The 27,866-nt window shown below is 46.2% G+C and overlaps 2 protein-coding genes across 7 annotated transcripts in view; one reads left to right on the top strand and one right to left on the bottom strand.

Annotated features, from left to right (window-relative positions):
- GARS1 (glycyl-tRNA synthetase 1) overlaps positions 1-9,269 on the top strand; it is a 41,678-nt gene extending 32,409 nt beyond the window's left edge. For both annotated transcript variants that reach the window (XM_088797670.1, XM_074340945.2), the window contains exons 13-17: positions 2,602-2,687; positions 4,197-4,306; positions 6,768-6,861; positions 7,521-7,711; positions 8,983-9,269. In XM_088797670.1, the coding sequence (XP_088653796.1) occupies positions 2,602-2,687; positions 4,197-4,306; positions 6,768-6,861; positions 7,521-7,711; positions 8,983-9,108 (607 nt within the window). In that variant the 3' untranslated portion in view covers positions 9,109-9,269. The remainder of the gene's footprint in view (positions 1-2,601; positions 2,688-4,196; positions 4,307-6,767; positions 6,862-7,520; positions 7,712-8,982) is intronic.
- A 17,309-nt stretch (positions 9,270-26,578) lies between these two features.
- Positions 26,579-27,866, bottom strand: part of CRHR2 (corticotropin releasing hormone receptor 2) — a 35,879-nt gene continuing 34,591 nt past the window's right edge. For 3 of the 5 annotated variants that reach the window (XM_019726196.3, XM_019726198.3, XM_019726197.3), the window contains one exon: positions 27,052-27,330. In XM_019726196.3, coding sequence (XP_019581755.3) covers positions 27,190-27,330 — 141 coding nt within the window. In that variant the 3' untranslated portion in view covers positions 27,052-27,189. Of the gene's footprint in view, positions 27,331-27,866 lie in introns of all 5 variants that reach the window. The other 2 variants (XM_019726194.3, XR_012498926.2) reach the window with 2 other exon arrangements.

The raw sequence follows: 27,866 nt of genomic DNA, 5'->3' as shown, positions 1-27,866 counted from the left end.
AAATACTTTCAGATAAACAGAAGCTCAGAGAATACATTGTCAGCAGACCTGCAGTGCAAGAAATGTTAAAGGAAGTTCTTTAGGTAGAATTGCGGAAATCTAGATCTAGCCAAAGAAATTAGGAACTCTAGATAAATATGTGGGTGAATATAAATGACATTCTCCTTAATTTCTTTAAAATGACATCTCTTAATTTTTAAAAAAGATAATGGACCATTTAAAGCAAAAACAATAACAATATATTGTGAAGTTTAGAATACACGTAGAAGTAAAATGTATGCCATCCATAGCTCAAAGGATGGGAGCAAAGAATTGAGAATGTACTGTTATAAGGTGAAGTGGCATAATATTATTTGAAGGTAGACAATGATAAGTTTAAAAAGTACATAACAGTAAATTCCAGAGCAACTATTTGGAAAAAACACATAAAAACCAAAGGGATATAACTAATAAACCAATAAGGAAGATAAAATAGAATAATAAAAAATAGCCCAAAAGAAGACAGAAGAGGAAAAATGACAAAGAACAAATGGAATAGAAAATGTGAGATGGTAGATTTAAACTCAGCAATATTGATAATTACATTAGATATAATGATCTAAATACTTGAGTTAATAGCCATTTATTGTCATTCTGCTTAAAAAACTCAAGACCTGATTATGTGCTGTTTTACAGGAAACTTACTGTAATTGTAATGTACAAATAGGTCTAAAAGTAAAAGAATCAGAAAATATTTCCATACAAACATTAATCAAGTTGGAATGGCTGTATTAACGTCAGACAAAGTGGACACCAGAACAAGGAAAATTACCAGGGACAGAATTGGATTTCATAATGCTAAAGCGTTCCATTCATCAGGAAGGCACATCACTTCTAAACTGGGTATGCAACGAAAAACAGAACCTCTAAATATATAAAGCAAACTTGACAGAACTGAAAGGAGAAAATAGACAAATTCACCATTCTAGTTGGAGACTGCTACACCCCTCTGTTAGTAACTGGTAGAGCAAGTAGACAAAAACATCAATAGGAATTCGAAGACCTAAGTACTATCAGTCAACTTCATTGCCAGTTATAGACTCTAAAAATCAGTGTGGACAATTTTTTAAGTGCATACTGTTTTTTATACAGCCCTCCAGCTGAGGATGAGTTTTGCATTTTCAAAGGGGTGTTTAAAAAAACAGAATACGAGAGACTACAGATGGCCTGCACACCCTGGAATATTTTATATCTGGCCCTATACAGAGTGTTTGCCAACACTAGTCACAGACATTAGGCTGAGAGAAGTCTTACACAAAAGGTTCTGTGTGAAACTCTAGGAAAGACAAACCTAGTTTATAGTGAGAGAAAGCACATCATTGGTTAGCTGGGGTGGAGGGTATTGAAAGAGAAGGGACACGGGACATCTAGGGCGATAGTGGTTGCATGTGCTTGTCAAAAGAACTATCACAAGATGAACTCTTGTAGGTTGAAAATAGGAAAATTTCAGTAGGAAAATTTTAAAACATTTCTGGTCGCCTAGAATTAACATCTATTTATGCTAAAACATCAAATCCCATTAAAATGGATATAGTTATTAGATCACTAGTTAGGTACCATTATCCACAAATCACTTTCCTTTAATTGTTCTCAATTGATGGCTACCTCCTTGCTAATTTCAGCTTTTTAATAACTGTGAGCGATTCTGCAGTTGGACTATGCTTGCAGAGAGAATATGTGTGATGCTTATGTAACGGAATCTTTAATGCACGTGCACACAAACTTCAGACAGAATGTGAGCATGAAAACCATTCCTATAATGCATGAGATTATCACCGCTGTAAACCGCAGTGCGGCGTGTACCCGCTCCACAGCGTCGAAGACACCACATGGGGGCGCTCTTTTCCCAGCACTGAGGTGCTTGTGAGACAGGACAGATCCAAATTGATCTTCACAACATGAGCAAGTACCCCATAAGCTGAAATAGAGGCATTACACGAAGCGCTTTATAAAAGTGAAGTCTTACAACCCGAAACCAGAACTGTTGTATCTCAGGATATGAATATACTGTGGTCAGTGATTTTGGGGGGAGAGTTTATATTGACATATTGAATTATTAAACTTCTTTTAAGCTGATCTTCATCAGCATAAATAGCAAAGTTTATTTGGAAATAGTGTGAGGGTTTTAAAATTACTTTATGTAAGATGGCAAGCTGGTCATTTTGACATTTGTTCAGACAATAAAGAGAATAGTGATCTTTTGCCAACAGGCCTGTTTCTGACAAATTTATTGTAATTATTCTAAAATGGAATTTTTTTAAAAAAAACTGTTTTTAGTTTTACCTTGATCTCAAAACCAAAGGAATTAGTCATTAAGTCACTTGTGGAATTTTATAAAACTAGTCACGTTTTTGGGTGCCTCCCAGAATACTGTTTGGTGCCATTGTTAAAATAATATTTAATTTGGTATTCGTTATGAAATAATTTAAATTTGACTTCAACTTTTATATCTGGAGAGTTGACTGAGTTGTATTATACCTAAAATGGAAAACAGTTTGGCGATCTTTAAGGCATAGGGATGCATGTTTTTGCTAACATATAATGTGCTTTGTTTCTTTGTAGGGAATTCACTATTGAAACTGAAGGGAAAACATTTCAGTTAACAGGAGACATGGTTAATGTGAAGAGATTCCAGAAAACACTACATGGTAAATTTGTAAAAATAGTTAAAAAACAAAAAAATATTACTCCTTAAAGTTTTTTTTTTTTTTTTTTTTTTTTTAAGTTTTATAATGTAACCATTTTAAAGAAAATTTGAAGAGGAAAAAAAAATTAACGTCACAACCCTAAATTTAATGAGTATGTTTAAGACATTATCTTGGGCCTCTTTTTTAAAAAAACATAATTATACTCATACTGCAGAATAATTTATGATGTCAGCTTTATTATTTCTATGACTTGCGGTGCATATGAAGAATTTATCTCTGATTGAAAAGATCTTTTTTTCATTTTAAGGAAAAGTGCTTTTTTTTCCTAAGCAAAAGAGGGAATTCACCCCTTCTGTCTTTTGTCGGCGAATTAACTTGTTAAAATTCATTTAGATTAGTGATCTTTCATGCTTTTTTAAAAGCCAAGGAGATAATGATTTTTCATAGAACAAATTCTGTGAATTGGGAACTGAATATTTTGGAACGTATATGAAGAATGCTTATGGTTAATTGTGGCTGAATTAAAGCTGGAAATGGAGACCAGTGGGCATTTGGAAGCTATGCCAGTTGAGAGAGCAGGCCTCGTTTTCCATCTTTTTCTTGCCTGCTGGGTAGCCAGGCTTCAGGGAGCTATAGAAGCAGCCTGCAGTGGTGCGAGCAAGCAGGGGATTCTTCATAATCTGGGGCTTTTTAGCCACCGTCCTAGCTGGTGCTTCAGAGCCATACTTCACCGTTGCTCAGATGCCGTGGAAGGATGGGCAGAAAACGCCTTGATGATATTTCTAAAGAGTTACTCTTTATCACAGACAAAAACGTTTTAGTTCTCGTTATCTCATTCCCTTGAAACAAACTCTCCAAGGTTAGGATCAGTTGCCTTAGACCTGGCCAGTGCTTCTTTTGTGAATAGGTAATGAATACATTTCCTATAATATACCACAGATACAGCCTCACCGATGGCAAGAGCTGTGGGGGCCTTGGTAAATGTCTTTGATTGAATGCTGATCCCTGAACAAACTTCTATAAGGGCCTCCTGACCTCAGAACCTTGGAAATACAATGGCAGCAACTTGGCTTTCTTAAAAAAGAGTTCTCATCCAGATAGCAAGATAGGAAGTAAAACAAACAGACCATTTGATACCTGTGTGTAGGAATTGTTCTTGTTCATTTTGCCAGCTATTGTGGTAGATTTTTAATTCTAGCAAAGGCTATAAAAACTCTAGAGTTTTAATACTTTCTGCATAGGCAAGGCAGATGATAGATGAAATACCTTGGTACCTTGTTTCATTTTGATCCTATGTAAACAAAGAATTTAATTTGGTGAAAAAAAGTTTTTCATTCCAGGTTTCTCTTGAAAGGCATTGTGTTTCCTACCAGCAAATAGTTTTTTGTTCTGATTTCTTTGTTTCATCCAGAATAGAGATATTTTTAGTGCTAATAAGGATTGTTTAGAGAGGACCCAAAATGCAGTATGTGGAGTTTGAGAGAATGTTATTGAATTTCTCTCTTGCAGTGGAAGAAGTTGTTCCGAATGTAATTGAACCCTCCTTTGGCCTGGGCAGGATCATGTATACAGTATTTGAACATACATTCCACGTACGTGAGGGAGACGAACAGAGAACAGTAAGTTTTCCTATACTCTTCTCTGATAGTATCAGAAATAAAATTTGCTCAAGCACGTTAATAAGACTCCGAGTGATCAATTGTTTGTTATTCACTGTAATGTGCTCATGCTGTTAACACTCGTCTTTGCATAACCGTTGACAAACAGTGCCCTGTCTTGCATTGCTTCATTTGTGTGTAGGGTGTGCGTGTTATTCTAGATACTGTTGTTTTAGTTGCCTGGTGCTTTCTGTTCGGAGACAGAACACACGACTTTAGGAAACTGTCTGTGTTGCATCAATGGAAGGAATGACACGTTCTGCATATACTCGTGTTTTTAGAAAATCAGAAAGGAAGAGAGCTCAGCATTCAGCCAAACCAAAAAACAGTATCTCTGTGCTGATAAAGCATCAAAGGGAACCTCAACCGGCACAAAATTGTCTGGGGATGTAAATTCCTGGGTTCTGTTTCAGAAATAACTGACTCATGAGGTCTGAGACCCAGAGATCTGTACTTTTTTTTTTTTTTTTTACAAGAACCCCAGATGATTCCAGTGTGGGAAATAGACAGCTCACAGATTGGGCACTAGTATTTGGGGTATAACCTTTCCTAGCATTTGGGCATTGCTAATGGTAAATATTTGTAAAAAGTCTTCATCAACTCCCTAAGTTTTCTGTTGGCTCTGATGCTTCTGAATGGCTCCATGTTTTCCACTTTGTCTCTTCATTCTGCCTGACTTCACCTTTCTCATCTCGCCTCTGCCTACAGAAATTAAACTCTTTTAACGTACAGGGACAGATTTCCAGGAAAATCAATCAGAAGAAGAATGGCTAGGCAAGACAGGTTGTATGTGTCGGATTAAGACCATTCTCAAGCTGGCGGTGTGCTAGTGTTGGACGTCAACTTTGAGATTCTCCCTAGGACATTTAACCCTAAACAATGGACTGCTGAGCTCTTGGGGTCAGTGTTTTAAAAAGTCTGGCGTACTGTTGGTAATATGTAGCTAATAAACTTACTGTTTTATTCTCTGCCCTAAAATTACATCTTTATCTCCTGATATTTAAGGAGCAGCTTTTCATTGATTCACCAAAGAGTAAGAACCTGGGCTAGACCAGACATACAGACATACGTAGGCATGTGCTTCTTGAGGAATTGGTGACATGACTGGATGTGTTCTTTTTACATGTCAAGTTTGTTTCTAGCCCTTCCTGTTTATGGTGCTAATACAAAAGTGTTTTAAAAATCTTTTAGCTGTTCCTTTAACTGTAATAGTATTGATAAAACTAGAGCTTTGATAGAAATTTCGTAAGGGCTGAGCAAGAATAAATTAGTGACAGTGTTTTATGAATTGCAGAGTTTCCTGTCATGAAGAAAAACTTAGTTAGGCTGTAGGAAACCAAAACTGTTTCTAAATTACTAGCACATGGGCCCTCAATCCATTTTCCTATAAATTTGGTATAAAAACATTGCTTGTAAGATTTTTTTTTAAAAGTATTTCTATAAAGGCAGGTCCCCATTTCTCTCTCACATAGAATTATCACAAGATACTTGTTCTGTTCTAAGAATTGGTGTTCTGTCACTCAGACATACTGGTGGTGTCTGGGGTGAACTTACAGTGGGATATTCACCACTGCTTGGCATTTAGCGTTAATTAGGTTTTGGGGGTTCGGGGCTAAACTGGAACCTGTGTCATTTGTTATTTTTATGGTACCTAATCATTCCGAGTTCCATATTCTTACCTTCAAGTGAAGGTTTTGTATAAATATTATTTAAAAATTGTCTTCAGCTCTCATTTCCAATCCAGAATGGTAGACTAGTTTATCTTCCGCAGAATATCTTTTCTTTCTTTTATTTCTGAATACATCTGAAATGTATTTCAGTGGCAGTTTGAGAGAGCTGTACTTTTCAGTATACGTATACAGAACACCTTTTTGTTTCATCTCATTCTATATGATTTCTTTTAGACATACGTTCGTGAGCTAATTAAACTCTTTGGTTTTATTCAGTCACTAACATTCATAGATCCTTCTGTTATGCTGAAACTCTTGAACAGAATGGGATTTTGTTTCTTGGCACTGCCACTTATTATTTGATGATTTGAATGGAGGTACTTTAGGGAGCTCCACAGAAAGAAGTAAGGCTGTAAGGCTTTTTATGTGGCACCAAAAAAATGAGCATCTTCTGTGGTAGGTTTCAGAATGCTTTCACGTCATTTAACTTTTTTACAGCAGACCTGTGAAGCAAGCTTAGCAGAGGTAGAGACCTACTTTTTAAATGGAGAAACTAATGTGCAGGGAGAGTTCACTGAGTTGGTCCAAATTCAAAGCTGAACAGCAGATCTTTCCGATTCTGGTTCTGGTTCTCCTGCTTTTTCTCATTTGTCACACAGCGTTTCGTATTATGTTTTCTGGTATTTTGATAGTGAAGTTTGGACATTCATATTCAGATTTTTATCAGCTAACATGTTTGGATTTCTTTCCAGTTCTTCAGTTTTCCTGCCGTAGTAGCTCCGTTCAAATGTTCCGTCCTTCCACTGAGCCAAAACCAGGAATTCATGCCATTTGTCAAGGAATTATGTAAGCAAATCCAGTTGAGTAAACGTCTTGGGAACACTGTCAAGTAGAATGAATTTTAGGAAATGCTCTTTTTTCCCCAATAAAAATATGTATTGAATAAGGAATAAATCAAAGTGATTTTAGCCTCTGCTCTTAGCTCCAAGAGAGAGTGTGCTTGCTCAGGAGGTTTTCTCCTAGCATTTGAATGAGTCAGGGTCGGACCCCGGAGCCAGATTTCAAACATCTTTGCTTCTCCTATTGACTTTAGTGCTCACTCCATGGGGGACCCTGGTGGAGCTTAACAACCTTAGTGGGTCCCCAGCCACTGGGCCCACAGCCCTGAAAGGGAGCCTCGGGGTCATCTGGTGCCCACACATGTCCGAATCGGGCAGTGGGAAGAGTTCATTGGCTGCTCAGGGTCCCGCCCATGGAGGTGGTGGCGGCAGGAGCAGCCTCCCGGCCTTGGCTCTTGGGCTGAAACTCGTTCCCCTGGAGCCGTGGGAGGTGTAGGTACGAGACATGGGTTGGGCTCCAGCCAGGGACTTCATTATCTCTTAAACGGTAATTTATGCGTGTCTTGCCTTTGTCCCATTTGTATGTTTCCTCAACACGTAAGACAACATTTAGATGACATTGGGACTCTCGGTTGTTTTATTTTGAATTTACTTCTTTCTGGATAGCGGAAGCCCTGACGCGGAACGGCGTCTCTCACAAAGTAGACGATTCCTCTGGGTCTATCGGAAGGCGCTACGCCAGGACTGACGAGATCGGCGTGGCTTTTGGCATCACCATCGACTTTGACACCGTGAACAAGACACCGCACACGGCAACTCTGCGGGACCGAGACTCCATGCGGCAGATACGAGCAGAGGTGGCTGGCCTTGTCTTGGGTCGTCTCGGTCTTAGAAATGGGCTCCTTAGAAGCCGGCTCCTGATCGGAGGCGGGATTTGACGTATTTATGCTCCTCCCCCCCCCCTTTTTTTTTAATTAGAATCGTAAGCTTGTAGCAGACGGAGTACAGATTCCCAAATCCCCTTGGTTTCATTATGAAAGTATCCATTAACGCTTCTCCAATATTTTATAGCCATTTGGATCACTCTGGGCCCATTCTCTGGCAGTTTGCTTTTATAGGTGTTTGTTTACATTTGGGCAAGAGAAATAGGATCCCAAGAGGTTGTTGCCATCGCTTTTTTGGCAGGCGTTGGAGGGCTTAGACATTTTTATCTTTTATATTTCTCTAGAAATGTATACATGCATATGTATAAACTTTTCCATGCTAGTCCATTCAAAGCAGTGAATAATGTTTCTGCAATTTTACACAATGGGAAGATAACAATGGAGATGGGAAAAGTACAGAGGGGAGAGAGTGGCCACTTTAATTGACAACCACCTGATTCATTTATTAATTTTGAGCAGGTTTTTATTTAGAGTGCCTGTTAAGTGCTCAGCTTGACACAGAGAGTTAGTAATAGGGAAAACAGAAGTAAAAGAAGGCATTTCTAGTCTAATTCAGAAGTCACGGATTTCTGGCTTGTCTTTTGACAAAAGCAGATCTGGCTCCTCTAGACCGGCTCCCATCTGGCAGTGGTTCTGTGTGTGCTCCCTGCAGTAGCAGCACCCACCACCTGGTCGACGTCTCCCTCCCAGGCAGAGTGTGGGGTGGGGACGGGGGTTGAGGAGGGAGACAGGGCAGGTAGCAGCGTCCTGCCGAGACCTCCAGGCGAGGCTCATGCCTACCCAAGTCCGAGCACTGCTGTGCGGCTGAGGAGCAGGCTGGCTCCTCCGGCGGGCTCTCCAGTTTGCTGGTCTGCCCAGGCTCCCCTCACTCCTGTGACCTGACTGACCGCTGACGTAACTGCAGGTGACATGGAGATTTGGAATAATCAGGAAAGGCCTTGTGGGAGAATTGAGTGATCCAGGGGGACTTGGCAGGCGTTCTAGGCAGAAACCCAGGTCTGGAAGGGAGGTGAGTGTGATGAAGTAAGAAGCGAGAAGAAGCATCCTGTGGGGGCCGGTGTGTAGAGGCAGCCTGTCATTGTACAGACACCGAGTTGGCTCTCTATCCTGAATTCAGGGTGAATCCTTTCCGGCAGTCTAATCAAGTTGATTGATTCTTGGACTTCTCTTTCATTTTACCCCAGGTCTCTGAACTGCCCAGTGTCGTCCGCGATCTGGCCAATGGCAGCATCACGTGGGCCAATGTGGAGGCCAGGTATCCTCTCTTTGAAGGGCAAGAGACTGGTAAAAAAGAGATAGTCGAGGAATGAAGACGATTTTGGCAACCTGTGACCACTTGCTGTAATAAAATAACTTATCGTGTCCACTTTATAAAAAACACAGCATTGTTTGCGACGCTCCCAGGGACTGCATTTGACCCTCAGGCTGCCTGACCTGACCCATAATTAAAGTTGGAGGAATTCTGAACAAACTTGTACTCCACTGGCTCGTGTTTCTGCATTTGCAGCAAAGTTCTTTCTCCCTCCTTTGGATGGACATGCTCATAGCTTAATGTTAAACACTAACAGTTTTTTTTAATGAATAGCTTTTGGGGAATATAATTTGCATGCCATAAAATTCACCAGTTTTACATATGTAGTTCAGTGATGTTTAATATATTCACAGAGCTGTGCAGCCACCACTAAATTTAATTTTAGAACATTTCCATTGCTGCAGAAAGAAATCCGCGCGTTTGGGTCACTCCACATTCCCAGCCCAGCCCCAGGCAGCCACTTCTCTACTCTCTCTCTCTATAGATTGCCTTTTCTATTTTTCTGTCTTTCTGAGAAAGTGATGCACTGTGTTAAAGAGATAGCCATCTCTAAGTGGGTGGAACGGCATGTGGAAAAGCTGAGTGGGGTGGGGTGGTGGGAGCAATGGGCGGGGAGAAGGGGGCATTCTGGTGTGGGGTGTAGGGCTGCCACCCTAGTGTTCGACGGACAGAAGTCTTTGCTATTTAAAGTCTCCAGGAGGGGTGCGTGGGCAGAAGAAGTAGCCCTGGAAATCACTGCGCTCGGTCCCGATGCTGGAGGAACCCACCTGCCCTGTCTGGCTTAGCAGTTCTCAGCCATCAACAGTTCTTCATTCTAGCCTAGGAGGTTTTGGCTCAGCTTTTGAGGGACTTTACTTCCATTATATTTTTGTACAGACCACTCGGAGCACATGTGTTTGTTAGGAAAAAATTGAAGGATGCGCTTTTTATCTGCAGAGTTAAGCCCTTGCCTCGTGCCTGTACTTCCCCTCATACAGTCAGGGGAGGGGAGGGGTGTCCTCCAGAATGTTTCCCTCTGTCCTGGGTGTGAGGAGCAGTGGAGTGAATCCCGGGGCTGCTCTCGGTCATGTCTCATCTCCGACGATACTCAGCTCAGCGAGGTATTCAGTTGAGAGACTTTGGGTAAGTCTTGAATTTCCGAACAAATCTTTTGGGGAAGAAAGTCTTACACTGAAACTTATTTCTCTTCTGCTGGGTGCTTTTTAAAGTATTCGTGATTAGATCAGAAGGAACTCAGTTTTAAATAAACTGAGTTCTCAGTTTCCAGGGAGTCCTTTCCCCTCAAATTTCTTCTGCTCCTTAGCATATACTCGCGCTTTCTCACAGCGGTTTGTCTTTACTTCTTCCCATTTGTGTGCTGCTTTTACAGCCAGTACCTCCATAGTCAAACGAGCACCACCATCTCTGGCATTGTTAGGAGCTCACTAACAAGAAAAGATGTATTAAATACGTAGCGGGATCAAGGGATTGGAACCAAAGCGCTCTTCACTTTTCATTGGCAAGTACATTTGTCTCGAGTTAGATGCTGGGTATTAAATGCATAAGCCCTCCCTTTCTCTCTTCCTTCCCCTAAGTGCAATGCATGATTTCTCCTGAGAGAACACGCACTGTCTCTAAAGGGATTGATTACCTGAGTGGGAAAGGCGGCCCGGTAGCCGAGCTGGCCGGTTCTGTTTGTCTGCTGGGTTCTTAGCACAAGCAGGTGCGGAGCTGTTCTCTGAACGGAGAAGGTCTCTGCACACTAGTTGTACACACACACACACACACACCCCTCTTCTGTGCAAAGCCCAAGGTGGATTTAAAACCAGGGTCTTTTTGGCTTGGTGCTCTGTGAGGCCTCTTTATTATTATTTATGTATTTGTTTGTGTCAAACTGGACTAGCTCAATCAGAGCTGAATAGCACTGTCTCTCAGAGAAATTGCTCCTGTTCATCACTCGCCCCAAAAGCAGTTTTGGGGAAAGGTCAGATTCTATTTGGTTTCCATAGAATTACATAACATAGTAGTTTCTTCAAAAATCTATTTTGGGTTGGAATTTCGGGTATTCAGTCAAATACCATAAGGAGTTATGTCTAGAGAGGGGTCTGTGCCTGCCCTCTGTAGGAGACATACTATTGCTTAACAGCTTAAATAGCAAAATACTGAATATAGATGGATATTCCGGAAAAAGAATTCATTGTTAAGTCATAAGTGTAGAAATGATCTTACTCATTGCATGAGCTGGTACTAGAGATGTCAGGTCCAAAGTTCTTTGTGACGACAACTGGCATAAGTTTTTTGTTCAATAAATCACTGAAAATAGGTTCATTCTAGACCTTTATTTACTGTTCCCTTAACCAGGATAAACTTTGGGTAATGGTAGTGACTGTCTTAGCCAGTGGAATCTATTCCTGAAAGAAGCAGATACCCTGAAAATAATCCTAATTATCTCTGGATGGAGCTGCATATAAATTAAGCCCCTGTCCCCAGGGAAAAGTGTTACTCCGTCTGTCTTGGGCGAGGCTAGGATGGAGAGGTTTGCTAGCATCGCTCCTGTCAAACAGCCTGGCACCAGCATCTTTGCAGATAGTCTGACTGTTTAAAGGAGGGCTTTTTCTGTTTTTCGTTTTTGGCATTTGGCCAATACCGCAAAGAAATATAGTTGAAGATGCAGTAAGTGAACAGATGAATAATTTTGCTATGCCTCAAAATTCACCTCTTATTACCTCTTCAGTAATTCTTGGTCGTTGGGCTGCCTCTGCGCAGTAATTGTGTTAAGACCACGTGGATGGAATTAATGTCTCTTCCGGAAATTGGGATATAATTTGGGAGCTTGGGCAGGAATTGCCTGAGAAGCAGCCTGTGGCTCCGCCCTCCTGCCAGGAGCTCCTCTTGTGCTGGTGACATGCTGCTCGCCCAGCTGGATGGTACCTCTTCCCTGCATGTCAGAGGACACACCTTTTTAAACCTGTTGGAGCAACAGAAGATATAGGGGCAGTGTCCTCAACCCTGGCTGCACATTAGAATCGCTTGAGCTTTAAAAGATACTCACGTCTGTGTCCCTCTCGGACCGATATGAGTTTCTCCAGGGCGGGGCCTGGGGATCAGTATTACTCTGAAAGCTCCTTAGGAGAACCCCTGCTATAACGGATGCCTCAGCTTGACCCCCAGAGTGGGGAGGAGTCTGCTGAACGAGGGGTATCTTCTGACAACAGGGGTCAAGCTGTCAGCACCAAAGTGTCCAGAAAAGATGGGTTTAGGGGACACTGTGTTACTCCACTGAGATGACCATAAATGTGCTCTCAGAAACCCCAGGCATCTCGACAGCTTATGTCCTGCCCACCTTGTGTAGGATTGGGGGGTGAATCCCTCTCTGCCTCATGAGCGTGGCCGCCTGTTTCCCCAGAGACTTCCGTGAAGTCGTCGCACTGTTTCCAGGGAGAAAGGCTCATTTGTGGGGTGCCTACCATGTGCCAGGCTGTCTGCTAAGGGGGTTCCCATGTGTTGATCTCTTCTAATCCTTATAGTAATGTGAGTATCGTCCTTTTACGTAACTGTTCACTTCTCAGGTTCACTTTGATAGCAGGGGACAACCAGTTTTGAACCCTGTTCAGAGTCCCTGATTATATCACAGTAGGCTGCCATTGTGTTGTTAGTTTCGACCTTTTGTGCCTACGGATGAGGAGGACTCGAGGAAGGGGCTCAGGAAAGCGCTCCTTTAAAGAGAAGTACTCCAGGAGAGCAGCCTCGCTGAACCAGGACAGCCTCGTGCTCTGACAGCGGCGCACACTTCCCTTGTCAAGTGCAGGGAAAGCGTGAGCTCTTGCAGTCAAAAAGGCTGACCCTGAGCCGAGAGCCGGCTCCGTCACTCTCCCGGGATCTTGGCGTCGGCTTTGTGGCTAACCGGACCGGCTCCTAGGTCTGTAAGAGGAGGGGGTCCAGAGAAGCCTGCTGCTTTCCTTCCTGTCCTCACACCGTCCTGACTGTGCCTCAGCCACACTTATTCCTCATTACAAAGTTGAAACAGTTTGTCGCTGTGGAAAAATGCTTATTTGTGCGTAACCTTGCCCCACGACTCAACATTTTCCCTTCTTGTCCCACACTTTGAAGTTGGTAAAAGCAGACTCCTAGCCAGGCTAGGAAGTCCAGTTTATCAGCCAGGATTTATTTCAAGGGAACTTTGTCTATAGACCTTCTTGAGGGTGTTGCGACCACTAGAGAGACACTGAGAGAAGGGGCGAGACTATTCATCGGCCCACTGTGAGTTTCTGTCTCCACGTTCCCCGGTTTCTGTCCTCGGCCACTGGTTTTGCGTAACGCCCTATCTGGCTTTCCTCCCCTCCCCTCCCCTCCCCTCCCCTCCCCTCCCCTCCCCTCCCCTCCCCTCCCCTCCCCTCCCCTCCCCTCCCCTCCCCTCCCCTCTCTCTCTCTCTCTGTCTGATCTGGCCCTTGCTCATCTCCCCACTTTTATCTCTTATCCACTCTTCAGTGTTAGCCCATTTGGGGTGGTTACCACAAAGCACATACAGCTTTACTTGGTGTCAGGTGGTCCTTTCAGAGCATTCCTGTTTGCCTTGATACCTTGATTTACCAAAAGCACTTATGCGTTATTTGTGAAGCCATTTAAGGTTCTCTTGGCCAGGATAGACATGTGTCAGGGAACTGAGACCCCGGTCCAAGCAGTTAGGGCACAAAGCTCGGCAGGTTACGTGATGGATAATGCTGTGAGAACTGTTCTAAAAGGAACTAGGAAGTAGGGCCCTTGCTTGGAGAGGGGGGCGCTGAGTTGTCACTTGAGTCACTTGGTCCTTTGCTCCTCTCCTTGAGGGTTTGTTTCCTTTTCTGAAAGCTGGTTGCATAGAATGATTTTAGTAAGTCTGTCCAGGAAACAGCTGAGTAATACGTCTCTCCCCTGCACCTCTTGGAGTTGCCATCAGGGCGCTGTACTTCGCCTGACTTCTCCGTGCTTGTTAATAGCTGGGTTCAGAATCTGCAACCATTTTCATTTTCCTGCCCAATGTCATTTCCTGCTGGTGCGGTTTTATAACAGTCAGACGAGAGACGGAGGCAGATGTGTGAGTCAGGCCCTGACACTACGGGGAGTGTTACCTTGCAATTTGTATGACCTAAAGCAGACCATCCTTGACCATTAAAGAAACTGTCTTCATTTAGAGAGAGAGAGCAGAAAGAAGAAAAAAAGCCCTCCATCAGCAGAGCTTCAGGTAGATGGACCTGTGTTGGGCCCAGTGGGCTGGCTGGGCCTTGTGTTAAGCGAACAAAGCTGACTAAGGAGTCATTTCTGCCTTGATTATTATTATTTTTTTAATCCAAGTCGCCTTGAAAGTGGCCGGAGAGGGCACGGTGGAGCCACAGCCGTGGCTGGACACTGGATGGGGAGGCATCAGTCTGGGTTACGTGCAATTTCAAAGAGAAAGGGGTCTGTTTGAATTTGCAAATGTGCACTGGCTCTTGATTCTGTGGGAGCCCGGATTCTATGTACTGTGTGTGTTGGAAGCAGGATGAGGTCGTCAACATGAGCCATAGGGATCCCTCTGTGGGGGTCGTTGTTCCTTGTAGTGTTTTCCTACTTTTGCTCATTGTGAACTTTATTGCTGTGTGGAAGGCGGGACCCATTGCTCTCCCTCAAAGGGGTTTCCCTTTGAGAATGTGAATTTGTGCAAACCTTGTATGTAGTGAGATAATAAAACAGGCAGGTGTGGGTGTGGGGAGGCGAGCAGTGGGATTTCAGTCCCTGGATGCTCTTACTGAGTCATGGTCATGCTGGACGGCGTGGCTGGGGCTGAAGTCAGAGGGGTTTGGTGAGCTTTGCGCTGGGAATGAAGTGGCTTTGAGTCCTGACGCTTGTAGAATCTCGCGGGAACAGCCCTGCTCTAACCCTCCATGCCTTGGTTCCAGGCCACAGCCTGTGTCTGAACCTCATGGTGGTTTCATGAGCTTCAGGCTGGGAAGAGAGAGCCCTCCTCTCTTTGGGAGCCAGAGCTCTCTGCCTTCCTATTTTCAGGCTCAGGACTCGGGCACATGTGAGGCCTCCTGTGTCTGCAGTGGTGGTTAGGTCTTAAAACTCAGTCACCAACAATGAGCACAGAAGCAGGGATGCTAACTAAAACAGCTTACTCTAATTGAAACCTTTTTTGGCTCATCAAAACTCACTGTTCGGCATCTGAGTGTGAGCTAATTGGTAGTGAAATTAAGCAAAATGAGATCATGGGGAAAAGAAAAAAAAAACTCTGACAAGCTTTAAAAACATCTTTATTAACATTCTTTTTTCAATTGAGACCAGACCTTTCATTTTTCCGAAAAGAATTCGGAAGCAAGCTTGCAAGCTGGTCCGCTCCATGAAGCTGTCGTCTCAGTTGGTGACAGCTCCTCATGCTGGTCTTGACTTCTCTTTTCTCTCACAGGCCATCAACTCCAGCTTCACTTGATATTCAGAATCGGGCTACCACCCTGGTCCAAGCCACCACTGTCTCCCACCTGGTTTATTGAGAAAGACTCTTGTCTAGAACTAACACCTGAGTGACCCCAGCGCGGCCCTTCCTGTTACTCTCTGTCTCTCTCTTCCCTGCTGCCCCAGCACACCCAGAAGCAGGACTGCTGCTGTTACCCATCCATAGTCCACATGGCTGACGCTTCAAACAGCCAAAACTCAAAACGTCCGAGTTTGGAATGAGGAAAGGTTTCTTGATTCGGAAGGTGCCAGCCTAGGAGATGAGGGCCCTAGTGGTTCCTCAAATCCATCGTAAGAAAGTACAGCGTTCAGGCTTCTTTTAGGTCTAGAGGAGGGAAAATGGCGGGGGAGGGGGACTGTTTTTATAAAACCTCAATCCCTAAGCAGAATTCCTGTAATGAGTAGCATGTCTGAAGCAGGAGCTCTTAGCCTGAAGGCCACGGGAACGCCTCAGATTGAACAAGATGGAGTGAGACGAGCATTTCCCTCGGTTACAGGACCTTGCCACTGGCTGCTCCATCTGTGCAATGCTTCCCACCACTGATCCTCACGTTTCCCTGGCTTCCTTCAGTAGGCCCTCAGGGAGCCCGCCCCCCCCCCCCCCCGCCACTTGGCAGCTCCAGTTGTGGGCCACATCTTCTACACACACACGCACACGCACACACCTCGTATCCCATGACTGTTCTCTTTGCCCTCTTCCGGGCTTAACACTTCCTAGCATATTTTACGTCTTTGTCTTATTTAATTTCCAGTCTCTCTATCAGAATGTAAGTTCCACGAGGACGAGGATTTGGGTCTGTCTCATTCAAGGCTATAGCCTCTGTTATGCCCAGAGAAGTGCCTTGTACTCAGTAGATGCTCAATAAATAGGTGGATGACTTACAAATGAATCTTCTCCTCCAGGGGAGCTCCCACATTTAGTATTTTGGTGTAAACATTGGCTTATTTCGAAATGACTACTCCCTGACATATCTACATAGCTCAGCTCTTGGCCCCAAACTCATCCCCACTTAATAAAAGCCGAGGGGCCACTGAGTGGTTCGTCCCAAGGCAGGTTCTCACACTTGGGATTGTGGTGGCCTTTGCAGAGGAAACAAAATCTCAAAACCCCATGGAATTCATCAGGGAACCCCCAGTGTGAGAAACTTCAGCTAATGTTTTGTGCAATTAAACTCTCTTCCCGTAGACAAGGTGAAAAAGGTATTTTAAGGCAAAATATTTTTTAAGATTACTACATTTTTAAGGTTATCACTAGATTTTAATCACTAAAATGAAAAGGGTAAATTTAAAAATTCTTATAAAACTTGTAGACTCTGAGAATAGGTTCCAGGCAGAGAACTCCAAGACTTAAAGGCCTTTTAGGGACAAGAATTACTGGGGCTGGGTGAGGTTCCTTGAAAGGAACTAGTAGCTTATCATAGCTACAGTTTTGTTTTGTTTTTCTTTTTTTTTTCTTTTTATTTTTAAGATTTTTATTTAAAAATATAGCTAACATACAATATATTACATCAGTTTCAGGTGTCCACCATAGTTGTTCAACATTTATAGACCTAAAGACGTGCTCACCATGAGTCCAGCAGCCATATGACACTGTCCTGTGCTGTCACAGTATTATTGGCTATATTCCCCATGCTGTACATTACATCCCCATGACTGATAGTTTTATACCTGGAAATTTGAGCCTCTTGTTCCCCTTCACTTCCCCCCTCTTTTTAATTTTTAATTACAGTTAACATTCGGTATTGTTTTGTATTAATTTCAGGTGCACAACATAGTGGTTAGACATTTATATAATTTAAGTGATCCCCTGACTAATACTCACCTGGCACTATACATCGTTATTACCATATTGTTGACTATATTCTCTACGCTTTATATCCCCTTAACCATTTTGTAACTACCAATTTGTACTTCTTAATCCCTTCCCCTTTTTCACCCTGCCCCACACCCCCTCCCATCTGTCACCTCGATAAATTCAGTATTCATCTGACACCATAGTTATTACAATATTATTGATTATATTCCTTATGCTATACCCTACATCCCCATGACTACTTTGTAATTTGTACTTCTTAATCCCTTCCCATTTTTTCACCCACCCCTTCAACCTCCCTCCCATCTGGCCACCATCAAAATGTTCTTTGTACCTATGACTATGTTGCTGTTGTTTGTTTATTTTGTTCTTTAGATTCCACATATAAGTGAAATCACATTGTATCTGTCTTCTTCCGTCTGACATACTCCACTCAGCACAATACCCGCCACGTCCATTCATACCACCAAAGAAGGCAAGAACCCAATCCCATCCATGGCCAAGAAATATTCCATTGTATATATGTACCACCTCCAATTATCCATTCTTCTATTGACAGACACCCGGGCTGCATCCACATTTTGGCCATTGTAAACAGTGCTGCAATGAACATATGGATGCAAATGTCCCCTCAAAATAGTGTTTTCAGTTTCTTCAGATAAATACCTAGAAGTGGGATTACTGGGTCCTTCTTGGTCTTTTGTTATAGCCTTTGTTTTAAAGTTTATTTTGTCTGGTACAAGCATTGCTACCCCAGCTTTTTTGTTTCTTTCCATTTCCATTTTCGTAAAATATCTTTTTCCATCCCTTTCAGTCTGCGTATGTCTTTCAATCTGAAGTGAGTCTCTGGTAGGCAGCATATGTAAGGGTTTTGTTATGCATTCAGCCACCTTATGTTTTTGATCAAAGCATTTAATCCACTTATATTGAAAGTAATTATTGATAGATATTAACTATTACCTTTTTATTCATATTTTTGGGGGTTTTTTTGTTTGTGTTTTCATCTTAAAGAAGTCCCTCTAACATTCCTTGTAATACTGGCTTGGTAATGATGAACTCCTTTAACTTTTTCTTGTCTGGGAAGCTCTTCATCTGTCCTTCTAATCTAAAGGACAGCCTTGCTGGGTGGAGTACTCTTGGTTGTAGGTCCTTGCTTTTCATCACTTTGAATATTTCCTGCAAATCCCTTCTGGTCTGCAAAGTTTCTCTTGAGAAATCAGCTGACAATCTTTTGGGAGGTCCCTTATAAGTTACTAGTTGCCTTTCTCTTGCTGCATTTAGGATTCTTTCTTTGTGTTTAACCTTTGCCCTTTTAATTATTATGTGCCTAGGTGTGGGCATGTTTGGGTTCATCTTGTTTAGCACTCTTTGGGACTCTGTGTTTCCTGTGCTTGTATGTCTGTTTCCTTTGCCAGGTTAGGAGTTTTCAGTCATTATTTCTTCAAATAGGTTCTCAATCCCTTGCTTTCTCTCTTCTGGTACCCCTATGAGGTGAATCACCAGCAGATTAGATGAAGCAGAGGATCAAATTAGTGATTTGGAAGACAAGGTAGCAGAAAACACCCAATCAGAACAGCAAGTGTTGTTAACGCTTGATGTTGTCCCAGAGTCTCTTACTATCCTCATTTAAAAAAATGTTTTTTTTCCTTTTGCTGTTCTGATTGGATGTTTTCTGCTGCCTTGTCTTCCAAATCACTAATTTGATCCTCTGCTTCTATGCTGCTGGTGATTCCTTCTAGGACATTCTTCATTTCAGTTATTGTATTCTTCACTTCTGACTGGTTCTTTTTTATGGTTCCTATGTCCTTTTTTTATGCTTGCTATCTCTTTGTTGAAGTTCTCACGAAGTTCCTTGAACATCCTTATAACCGTTGTTTTGAATTCTGTCATTGGTAGGGTGCTTGCCTCCATTTTGTTTAGTTCTTATTCTGGATTTTTCTCCTGTTCTTTAATTTGGGATATGTTTCTTTGTTTCTTCATTTTAGCTGCCTCTCTGTTTGTTTCTATGTATTAGGCAGATCTGCTATGTTTCTTGCTGGGTGCCCTTATGTCGTAGGTGACCTTTGGGGCCCTGTCACAGTCTCCATGGTCACCTGCTCCGGGGATTCCAGGAGTGTCCCTTGTGTGGGTTGTATCTGCCCTCCTGTTATAGTTGAGCCTTGATTGCATTTGCATATCAGTGGGTGGGATTGATCCTCAGGCTGGCTGTGCAGTTTGGCCATGTCCACAGCTTACAGGCTGCTTTGTGGGGACACAGAGTGGGATTCACCCCAGCGGGCTCTGCTGCCTGTTGAGACCCCCCTTTGGGTGTGCCACTCATGGGGCTAATTGGGCCGTGTTCTGCTGTGGTCTGAAGCCAGCCTCCACATATGTTGGTTCTGGAGCTTCTTGGGAGGGTCTCTAGTGCAGGCCCAGGTCACCCACTGCCTGGGGACTCCTGGTAGGAGCTACAAAGCAATCCATGGTTGGTTGCTGCTTGTGCTGGACCTGGAGGAATATGGGAGAGGCCATGCTGTGAACTGAGGATGTCTGCCAACAGTGCCGGGCCTGGGGTAACTGCAAAAAGCCACAATACACCGAGGCCTGCTGCCACCTGCTGCTGGTTGCTGGCTCCAGTAACGTTCAGCTGCTGATAAAGCCTCCTGCTGTACTGAGTTAGGTGTAGCGGGTCTCAGTGAGCCAGCAGGGCGGAGCTGCAGAGCTCACCAGGCCACTCAGATGCAGATTTGGCCGGAACGGAGGGGGCGGGCTCAACACAAGAAAGAGGGCGCCCGCCTGCCTGCTGCTTGGGAGGAAGACCTCACAGGGAAAGTGCTGACAGTCCTCCAGGCCACCCCTGATGCCACATACCTCAGTCTGCCCCACGCGTGCCTCAGACGCCCCCCGAGTCACCATCCCTCCGCTGGAGCCCAAGGTGAGTGCCTGCGAGCGAGTCTGCGCGGGCCGTTTAAGAGGACGTCTGGGTTTCCCGTAGCCTTCCATCCCACCTGGATGGTTGGAATCTCCACTTTTTCACAGCCAGATGTTATGGGGGCGCCTCTTCCCGGCACCAGTACTCCTGGATGGGGAGCTTGGTGTGAGGCTGGGGTCCCCTGCTCCTCCCTGGGGAACCTCTGTGGCTAAGATATCCTTCCCAGTTGTCATCCACCACACGGAAGTTTGCGGCCTGTTTCGCGTCTCCGCCCCCACCTACCGGTATCCACGCGGCTCCTTCTTTATATTTTTAGTTATAGGACTTCTGTTCGGCTAGACTTCAGATGGTTCTCCAGGTTGGTGGTTCTATAACTTAGTTGTCATTTTGATGTGTTCACGGGATGAGGCAAGCACAGCGTGTAGCTACTCTGCCGTCTTGGATCGTTCAGCTCATTTTGCTCTTTTTCCTTTTTAAACTGAATGTTCCCATCCTGCAGGATTTTCAAGAGGATTAAATGAGAAAGTGCTGGTGAGACTTTCAGTCCAGTCTGCCATGCAGAGGCGTGCCTCCACAGTCCATGGCGGCTACACCTGGCCTGGCCTGTGTACTGTGTATTGTGGCTTGTTTCCTGCCTCTGTGCTTCAGGAGAAGGTCCCTCTAGCAATCTCACTTAGAAAACAGTTCCCTATCCCCAGGCACCAAGAGGAAAGAGTCCAAGGGACTAAGATTGTATACATTTAGTGCTTTCAGATTCATGCTTTTGGAATCCTTTGTTCAAATGAAATCTGTCTTGGAACCCTGATACTTCCCGGGTAACTAGCAGTTCGTGGCTGGGCCAAACAAGGCCCTGCCCCCCAGCCATTCACAGACCCAACCTTATATACAGCAGGTGAGTGTGGACACCCAGGAGCTCTTGGCCCAGGCGGGAAGGTGGTGTTGCCTGTCACGGGGGTGGTGGGCACAGTGGGGACACAGCAAGCAGAGGCGAAGAGCCCACAGAGCCCTCCTTCCTCCGCGAGAATCACTCCTGGAGTGTGAAAAGTGCAAGTTCACACCTCCCGGCTTGTGTTTCATGAGATCTGGAGTGGGCTCAGAAAGCCGAGAGGCTTAAAATGCCCTGGTGCTTCTAACACACAGACAGGCTTGAGCACCACCGATTAGGGAATCCTTATTAGCTAAATTAGAGCGTTTCAATTTTATCCCTGGGTCAGGGGCTCTTAAACGTGGGTCTGTGGTTCTTCTGAGGATTTCTGCAGAAATTCCATGCACTCTTTAATACACTGTTATTTTACATTATAGACATTTCTATTTTTCTAAGGAAAAGAATCCATCATTTCCAAGGACCTCTTCCTTCTCCTTCCTTCAGCCATAAAGACTTTAACATTCAACTTAAGGTGTGGGAGAGGGTGAGGCGGAGCCCAGAATCTGTTTCAAGTGAAGGCATGAGAAGGCTTTGGAGACACAGGGCAGGGAGAGTCATTTGCTTGAGCTAGGAGTTGGGGGTGACAGGGTCATTTGCATGAACTAGGGGTACGGAAGGACAAGGTATTTGGGTCAAGCTGGAAGGAGGAAAGGAGTCAGCAGCCGGGGTGCGCAGGGGCTCCCCTTCCCCAGAGAACAGAGACCAGGACTGAGGAGACAGGAAGAAATGACATTTCAGACTTTCTCCACCTTTGTGGACAGGGGCCTCCATGAGGATCCATGATGCTGGAGTGTTTATCAGGGTTGCGCCTCCGAGAGCCAGCAGGGGCCTTCTCTGCGTCCTGCAGAGCTAATGAAGAATCATAATTAATTACTTGGTTGTATTCACAGCAGCGACTGAGGGACAGTTTGCTTCCTCAGCTGGAATCAGCTCCTCCCTCCCGGTCCCTGCTCACTCATTTGGCCAACAAGCAGTTACCAAGGCTGGACTTACCTAACAAGGGCCTTTCTCGTGAGGTTCTCTGTTCAACAGGCTAGCTAACATTTGGAAGTTTCTGCAGATCCAGCTTTCATCATTCATGCATTCAAGCAGCATTGGTAGCCCTTACTGTGTCCTCAGACAAGTGTGGGGTTCAAGTAGAGTGATCACATAGTTGATTGTTCAAACCAGGACGCTTAGAGTGAGAGGGGGTATTGGAATCACACCAGGATGACAGGCCCAAGTCTGGCCGAGCTGGGGCAGGCCAGGGCTGGTCACCCCACCTGAGGACCTGGTGGAGGACAGGCTCATCCTCTGTCCAGTAGGAAGTCAGCCTCCATCGAGGCGCGCAGCCCCTGGGGGTGAGATGAATCTCTGGACGCCGGCAGTGGCATCTTGGGAAAATGAGGAGGCTCTCCTCCAATTTTCTGTCCACACGTGAGGTGGAGAAGAGGGGAGGCCCTCGGTGTGGGCCTGGCCTCCGGGTGCTGGTGGTGGGGGGGGATTGAGCCGAGAATATTTCCTCTGTGCAAAGCTAATAGACCTCTGGGATTCTGTGTGCCTTTGGTCTGTCTTGCTAGCAGCACTGGACTCGAGCCTGAGAGTTAACCAGCTCTGGGTGAAATGAATAGGAAAGTCAGTTTATTCAGTGACTTAATAGAGCTCTGGGTGCAGAGCTCTTGCTAAGGTAGTAGCCCATGCGTCCAGCACGTGCCTCAGTGCTCCCAGCAGGGACATGCCCCCATGGAGGCTTCCTGCAAGAGACGCCCTTTGATCTCCCGCCTGTAGGACAGACAGGATTTGCCCAAGGGAGGCCACTGTGAAGGTTCTAAGGGTGTATGTGGGGGTGGGGTGAGGGGTGGCATGCTGCAGCTCTGTGGGAGGGCCCTAAGCTCTAAGCAAAAGAAATCCCTAACAAGAAAACCTGCGGGAACCAGTCAACACAGGGCAGTGATCTCAGCCCACCCCCTGCGCTTTCCTCCTGCTGATAAATGTCTCCAAGTGGGGCAGCCCCACCTGGAGACTCAGTGGCACCTGAGGGCAGAGCCTGGTGGGAAACCATACTGAGCACCTTGATGAATAAATTTGCATGTTTTAAAACTGCCTCTTTCCCTCCTACTATAGTTGCCTTCCCCTGGAGGTTTCCAGAAAGGCAGGTCACTCTCTCCCTTTCACTTTCTACAGTACGTGTGTGAAGAGAGGTGTTTTCTTGTTCTGCGGCTCCCACACCAGACAGCAACAGAATCACCTGGAGGGCTTGTTAAAAGTGTAGACTCCTCGATTCCCACCCAGTCTGGAAACAAAGGTTCCCAAAGTCTGCTCTCCACGTGCAACCTGCTTGGTGCTGATGAGAGCCCCAGGTGTGTTCTCAGGACATTCTCTGGCTCCCTGTCCCAGAAACCTCATCTAGCTTGGGGCTGCCCTGGGCGTGGGCTGACATGTGGACAAAGCAGGTGCAGGTGGCAGACGCTGACGTGCTTTTCAGTCCTCAAGCCTCACCCCCTTCTTCCCGCCAGGACAGTCAGACATGGATGCTGAGAGATCCACCCAGGTAGCCCCAGAGCACAAGTCCTTTTTCCTGCTTTCACCTTGTGCTGGTTTGGGAGCTGTTTATTCTCAACTAGATTTTGAGTTTCTTGAACCTTGTTTACTTCGTAGTGTTATTTCCATACGTGGCGAACAGTGGTGCTGGGTAAGTGGGGGGAACACGTGCTGAGGCCTCTGTGGTCCCGAGTGTCTGCCTCCATGTCTGTGAGCCTGTGTGTGTCTCCATCTCTGCACAAGTCTGCAGGTTGGAGGTGAGTTTCTGTGAGGGTCTGAATCCCACCGTAAATCCATTTCTGTTCTGCCGCCGGTTCGCCTCCTCCACGGGAGACTTGGGGGCTTGAAGCGTTAGCCTGGGTAGCACCTCCCAGCCCACAGATGCCCCATCACCTCGTCAGGCACTGTATGGCCCCACTTTGATGATGGCCCCTGGGGCCTGGATCTGTGCTGGGGGAGGGTGCTGCGGTCTCTCCGTGGGAGGGGCCAGCAGCTGGTGTGAGGCATACCCTCGTGAGCACGAATCTCCCCCAGCTTTATAAATTGCAGGGATGGGGGTGAAGGGGTAAACGGGAGAGCCTAAGGGCCCCAATGATCTGGGTGCTAGAACGTGCCTGCTAAAGAGGAGAGTCTGTTAACAAGGCTGCTTTCCAGGAAGGCCAGCTCAGCGAGGGGCTGCCCCCACTGAGGACTGGCTGGGCTGCAAGGAGCAGGTGCCTAATGAGGCTCACACGGGTACCCAGAGAGAGGGCCGAATGGCCTGTGGCCCCTGAAGGCCGGAGCTCAGAGGGGGCCATGACCCCTCTGAGATGCAGGGTCAGCATGGAACCAAGGAGGGGCCTCCTCCAAACTGGAGAAGGAGCAGGGCAGGGGAGCGGGCCGCGGGGAACAAGTGAGCTGGGCACAATCTGAGGCGTGAGCGGTGATGACTGGCTGGGATGTGGCTTCTCTGATGAGCAGTCTCTTCCTGCCAGAGAGCTCTCAGGTGGCCTCTGGGGGCAGGGCCACTTGCAGCTCCTGTTGTCCGAGCCGCTGGGAGACTAATGGAAGGGGCCCTCAGGCCACCTCTATGTGCACCACGGCCCTCCCTCGGGAGGGCACACAGGCGGCCCAGCACCACCCTGGGCCCTGCCCAGCGTTGAACCCCTCTCCTGCCCAGACCAAGCGCCGGCTGGCACCCAGGTGCCCACGGTGACAAACTGAACGAGCACATGCCGGGGCTGCAAAGCCCTTGGCAAGTCTGATAATTCTCGATTCATGTTTTTAGCCAGATCTAAAGGGGACTTCTCTAGGAGGCCAGCAGACATATCATTGGTGATGCTAGAGAGCTATGCAATTTTCAGCACACTTCTCAGGCGTTCAGAGAATCGAGTGACATCCACTTACTGATGTGAAAAGGCTTCTCAGCATGTAAAGTTATAAAAAATGAGAAAAGGAAAATGATGCTGAGGTGATTCATTGTAGCAATCAATATTCATTCACAGACTCATGAACAATTAAGTTCCTATCCATTTCATGAAGTGTGTTTTCAATAAATTTTCCTTTTTAGGTTTAACAATTACTTATAAAAACCTTTACTATCTCTGTGGTTTTAATCAATCACATACTGTATTTTATATCAAAAAATAGTTGTAATAACTCCATCCGAAAAGAACCCTTAGAACTTTTGGTCACAGGAAGTTAAATATTTCAATTTCTAAATAGATTTTGTATCAGAGAAGTACAATAAGGTGAGCAATACCATAAAAAATACCGCATTGGTATAAAATTCTCTAGGCGAAATGGAATGGAGAAAAAGGAACAATGTAAAATTTTCAACTGTTAAACAAGAGTGGTTGTATTTTTTTTAATAGATGAGAGTAGGCATTAAGTCACTGCTGTGTTTGGAGTCTGTGTGATGTTTCTTAAAGTGTTGTGGCAGCTTTATTTTAAAACGTAAATATTTACCAAATGTCAGAAATCACATCTCTCGCTAGTTTTAAAACTTATATAAAAAACATTATATGGCAACTTAATGTATGGAAGATGGGATAGTTAAAAAAAATGTGTGTGTGTGTGTGTGTGTGTGTTGGGGGGATGTACCTAGAGCAAAGCTCTCTCAAACCCTGGCCTGATGGCTCCTTCTGTCCCTGGAATCCCAGCCTCTCCTACAAGCCAAGGCGGAAACGGCCCTGTGGTTGGTGCTCATGGAGGCTGTGGGCTTTGTCTGTCTTCACCCCAGATTGTACAACCTGGGCCTCTGGGACGGGCCGTGGCATGCTAGGTGAGTGTACGTCTCCTCCGTGCTGAATTCAACTGCCCTTGGTTGGGGAGAAGGGGCAGCTATTGTCCTGGGGGAATGATAAGAGATAGGCCTGCATGTATACAGGTCAGAGAGGAAGAACCGGCCCCAGGCAAGGGCCAGAGTCTGCATACGAGGGTGCACCCAGCCCACTATCCTTGGCCCAGGGCACCCCTTTGGATGCCTGGTGGACCTGTGGGGAGGCTGTTTGCACAGAGGCATGGTTTATTTCAGAGAGCAGAGATGTCGTTTCTGAACGGGAGGCTGAAGTCCAGTCTCAGGTGTGGGTTGGGGGATTAGCTCCAATCACTAAAGACATACTTTGGTTTCTGCTATTTCTATCACTCCTCCCAGCTCATCCCCTCTGCTGCTTCTCCCTGTTTCGTCCTACACTATGTATCTAGTTGTCCTAAGAGTGTATGGCGCCCTGGCCGTGGCCCTTCCCCAAGCCCCTAACTCTATGGACTAGGCTGAGAACAGGTCTCCCAGAAAGGAGTCAGCATCCTTCACGGGGCCCCAGGAGCAGGTCTCCCAGAAAGGAGTCAGCATCCTTCACGGGGCCCCAGGAGCAGGAGGATGGCTGGGTCAGGGCTGGGGTGTAGATGAGGCGTCTTCTCTAGGAGAGAGGCAGTGGGATGAAGCCCTCTGAATTAATCCTTTACTCCAGCTGCTGTGCCTCCCCTCAACTGCAGAGGGCGCCACCGAGTACGAAGGCCGCAGGCAGGGCGCAGGGCTGACCGTCACCCTGCTGCTGGCGGGAAGGCCTGCACCATGAGTGGGCAGGGGAGCCCCGGGTCTGCCACCAACTAGTTGTGGGACTTGCGCAGGCCCTTCCTGGCCCTGGGCCTCAGTTTTCCCATCTGTGAATGGGGCTACAGTGAGGATCTGGTGCGAGAAGCTGGTGTGGACAAATGCCTGAAGACATGTGCCCCACTCTTCCTGGAGGGGGCGGGGTTCCTGTGACCTCTCCGCTCGGCTCTGCTCCCTCTCGTACTGAGACTTAGGCCCAGCTGGCCTTGGTTCCTTGGGCACTTGTGCTACTGCACAGCCTGTCTCCTGCCAGGCTGTCCTCTTTTCTGTCCCCACCAGAGTCTGCATAAAGGAGAGCCCAGAGTGGGCAGTGGGGGAGGATGGGGAAGCTGTCCCGACAGAGTGACAGGTGAGGCAGGGCGACTGACGGGTCATACAGCGGCTGTCTGCTTGATGCTGTGGAAGCTGATCCGTGTGGGCGACGTGGGGATGGACATGGCCCGGGCCACGGGGACACGGAGGGAGTGATGGTCTTGCCAGCGGTGCCACCTCTTCCTCATGGCCGAGCGCACCTGGGGAGGGGGGAGGTCGAGACTCAGCTGAGCCCTCAGGGGCCAATCCCGGGGTCCGAGACATTCCTCTGCCCTGCTCCCTGCCCTTGCAGGGCCATAAGGGTGGCTGGGGTGGCCCTCCTGACTGCCACCTTCATCAGGGACTGGCGGCTTCCAAAAGTGGGGTCCTTCCCCTGCCGCCGTTGGCCCTTGGAGCTCACGGCTCCCCTCGCAGCGTGTCTGGGGCCCTCATTCCCCAGCCCTGTCCTGGGGAAAACACTGCAGCCTTCCTTTAGAGGCGCTGCCTTCCCCTCCTGACCCGCTCTGCCCCCTGACGTCTGCGGTGAGACCCCACGATCCTGCGCTGAGGATTCACACCTCCCGCTCCCCCGCGTCCCTGCTGCAGTGCGTGCTTCACTCAGACCACGCGTGTAAGTGGTCCTCCTCCCTCCTGAAACGCCTTCCGTGCCACCTCCTGACAGGCTGCCCTCACGCCCCCTAGCACATGCCGCCCAGATAGAAAGCTAACACTTCTATTCATGTCAGAGCCTGACCGT

This window comes from Rhinolophus sinicus, chromosome 4, assembly GCF_057876585.1.
Source record: "Rhinolophus sinicus isolate RSI-liver-muscle chromosome 4, RSI-T2T, whole genome shotgun sequence".
NCBI lineage: Eukaryota > Metazoa > Chordata > Mammalia > Chiroptera > Rhinolophidae > Rhinolophus > Rhinolophus sinicus.
The sequence above is the reverse complement of the archived record's forward strand: the minus strand, read 5'-3'. Positions and strand labels throughout refer to the sequence as shown.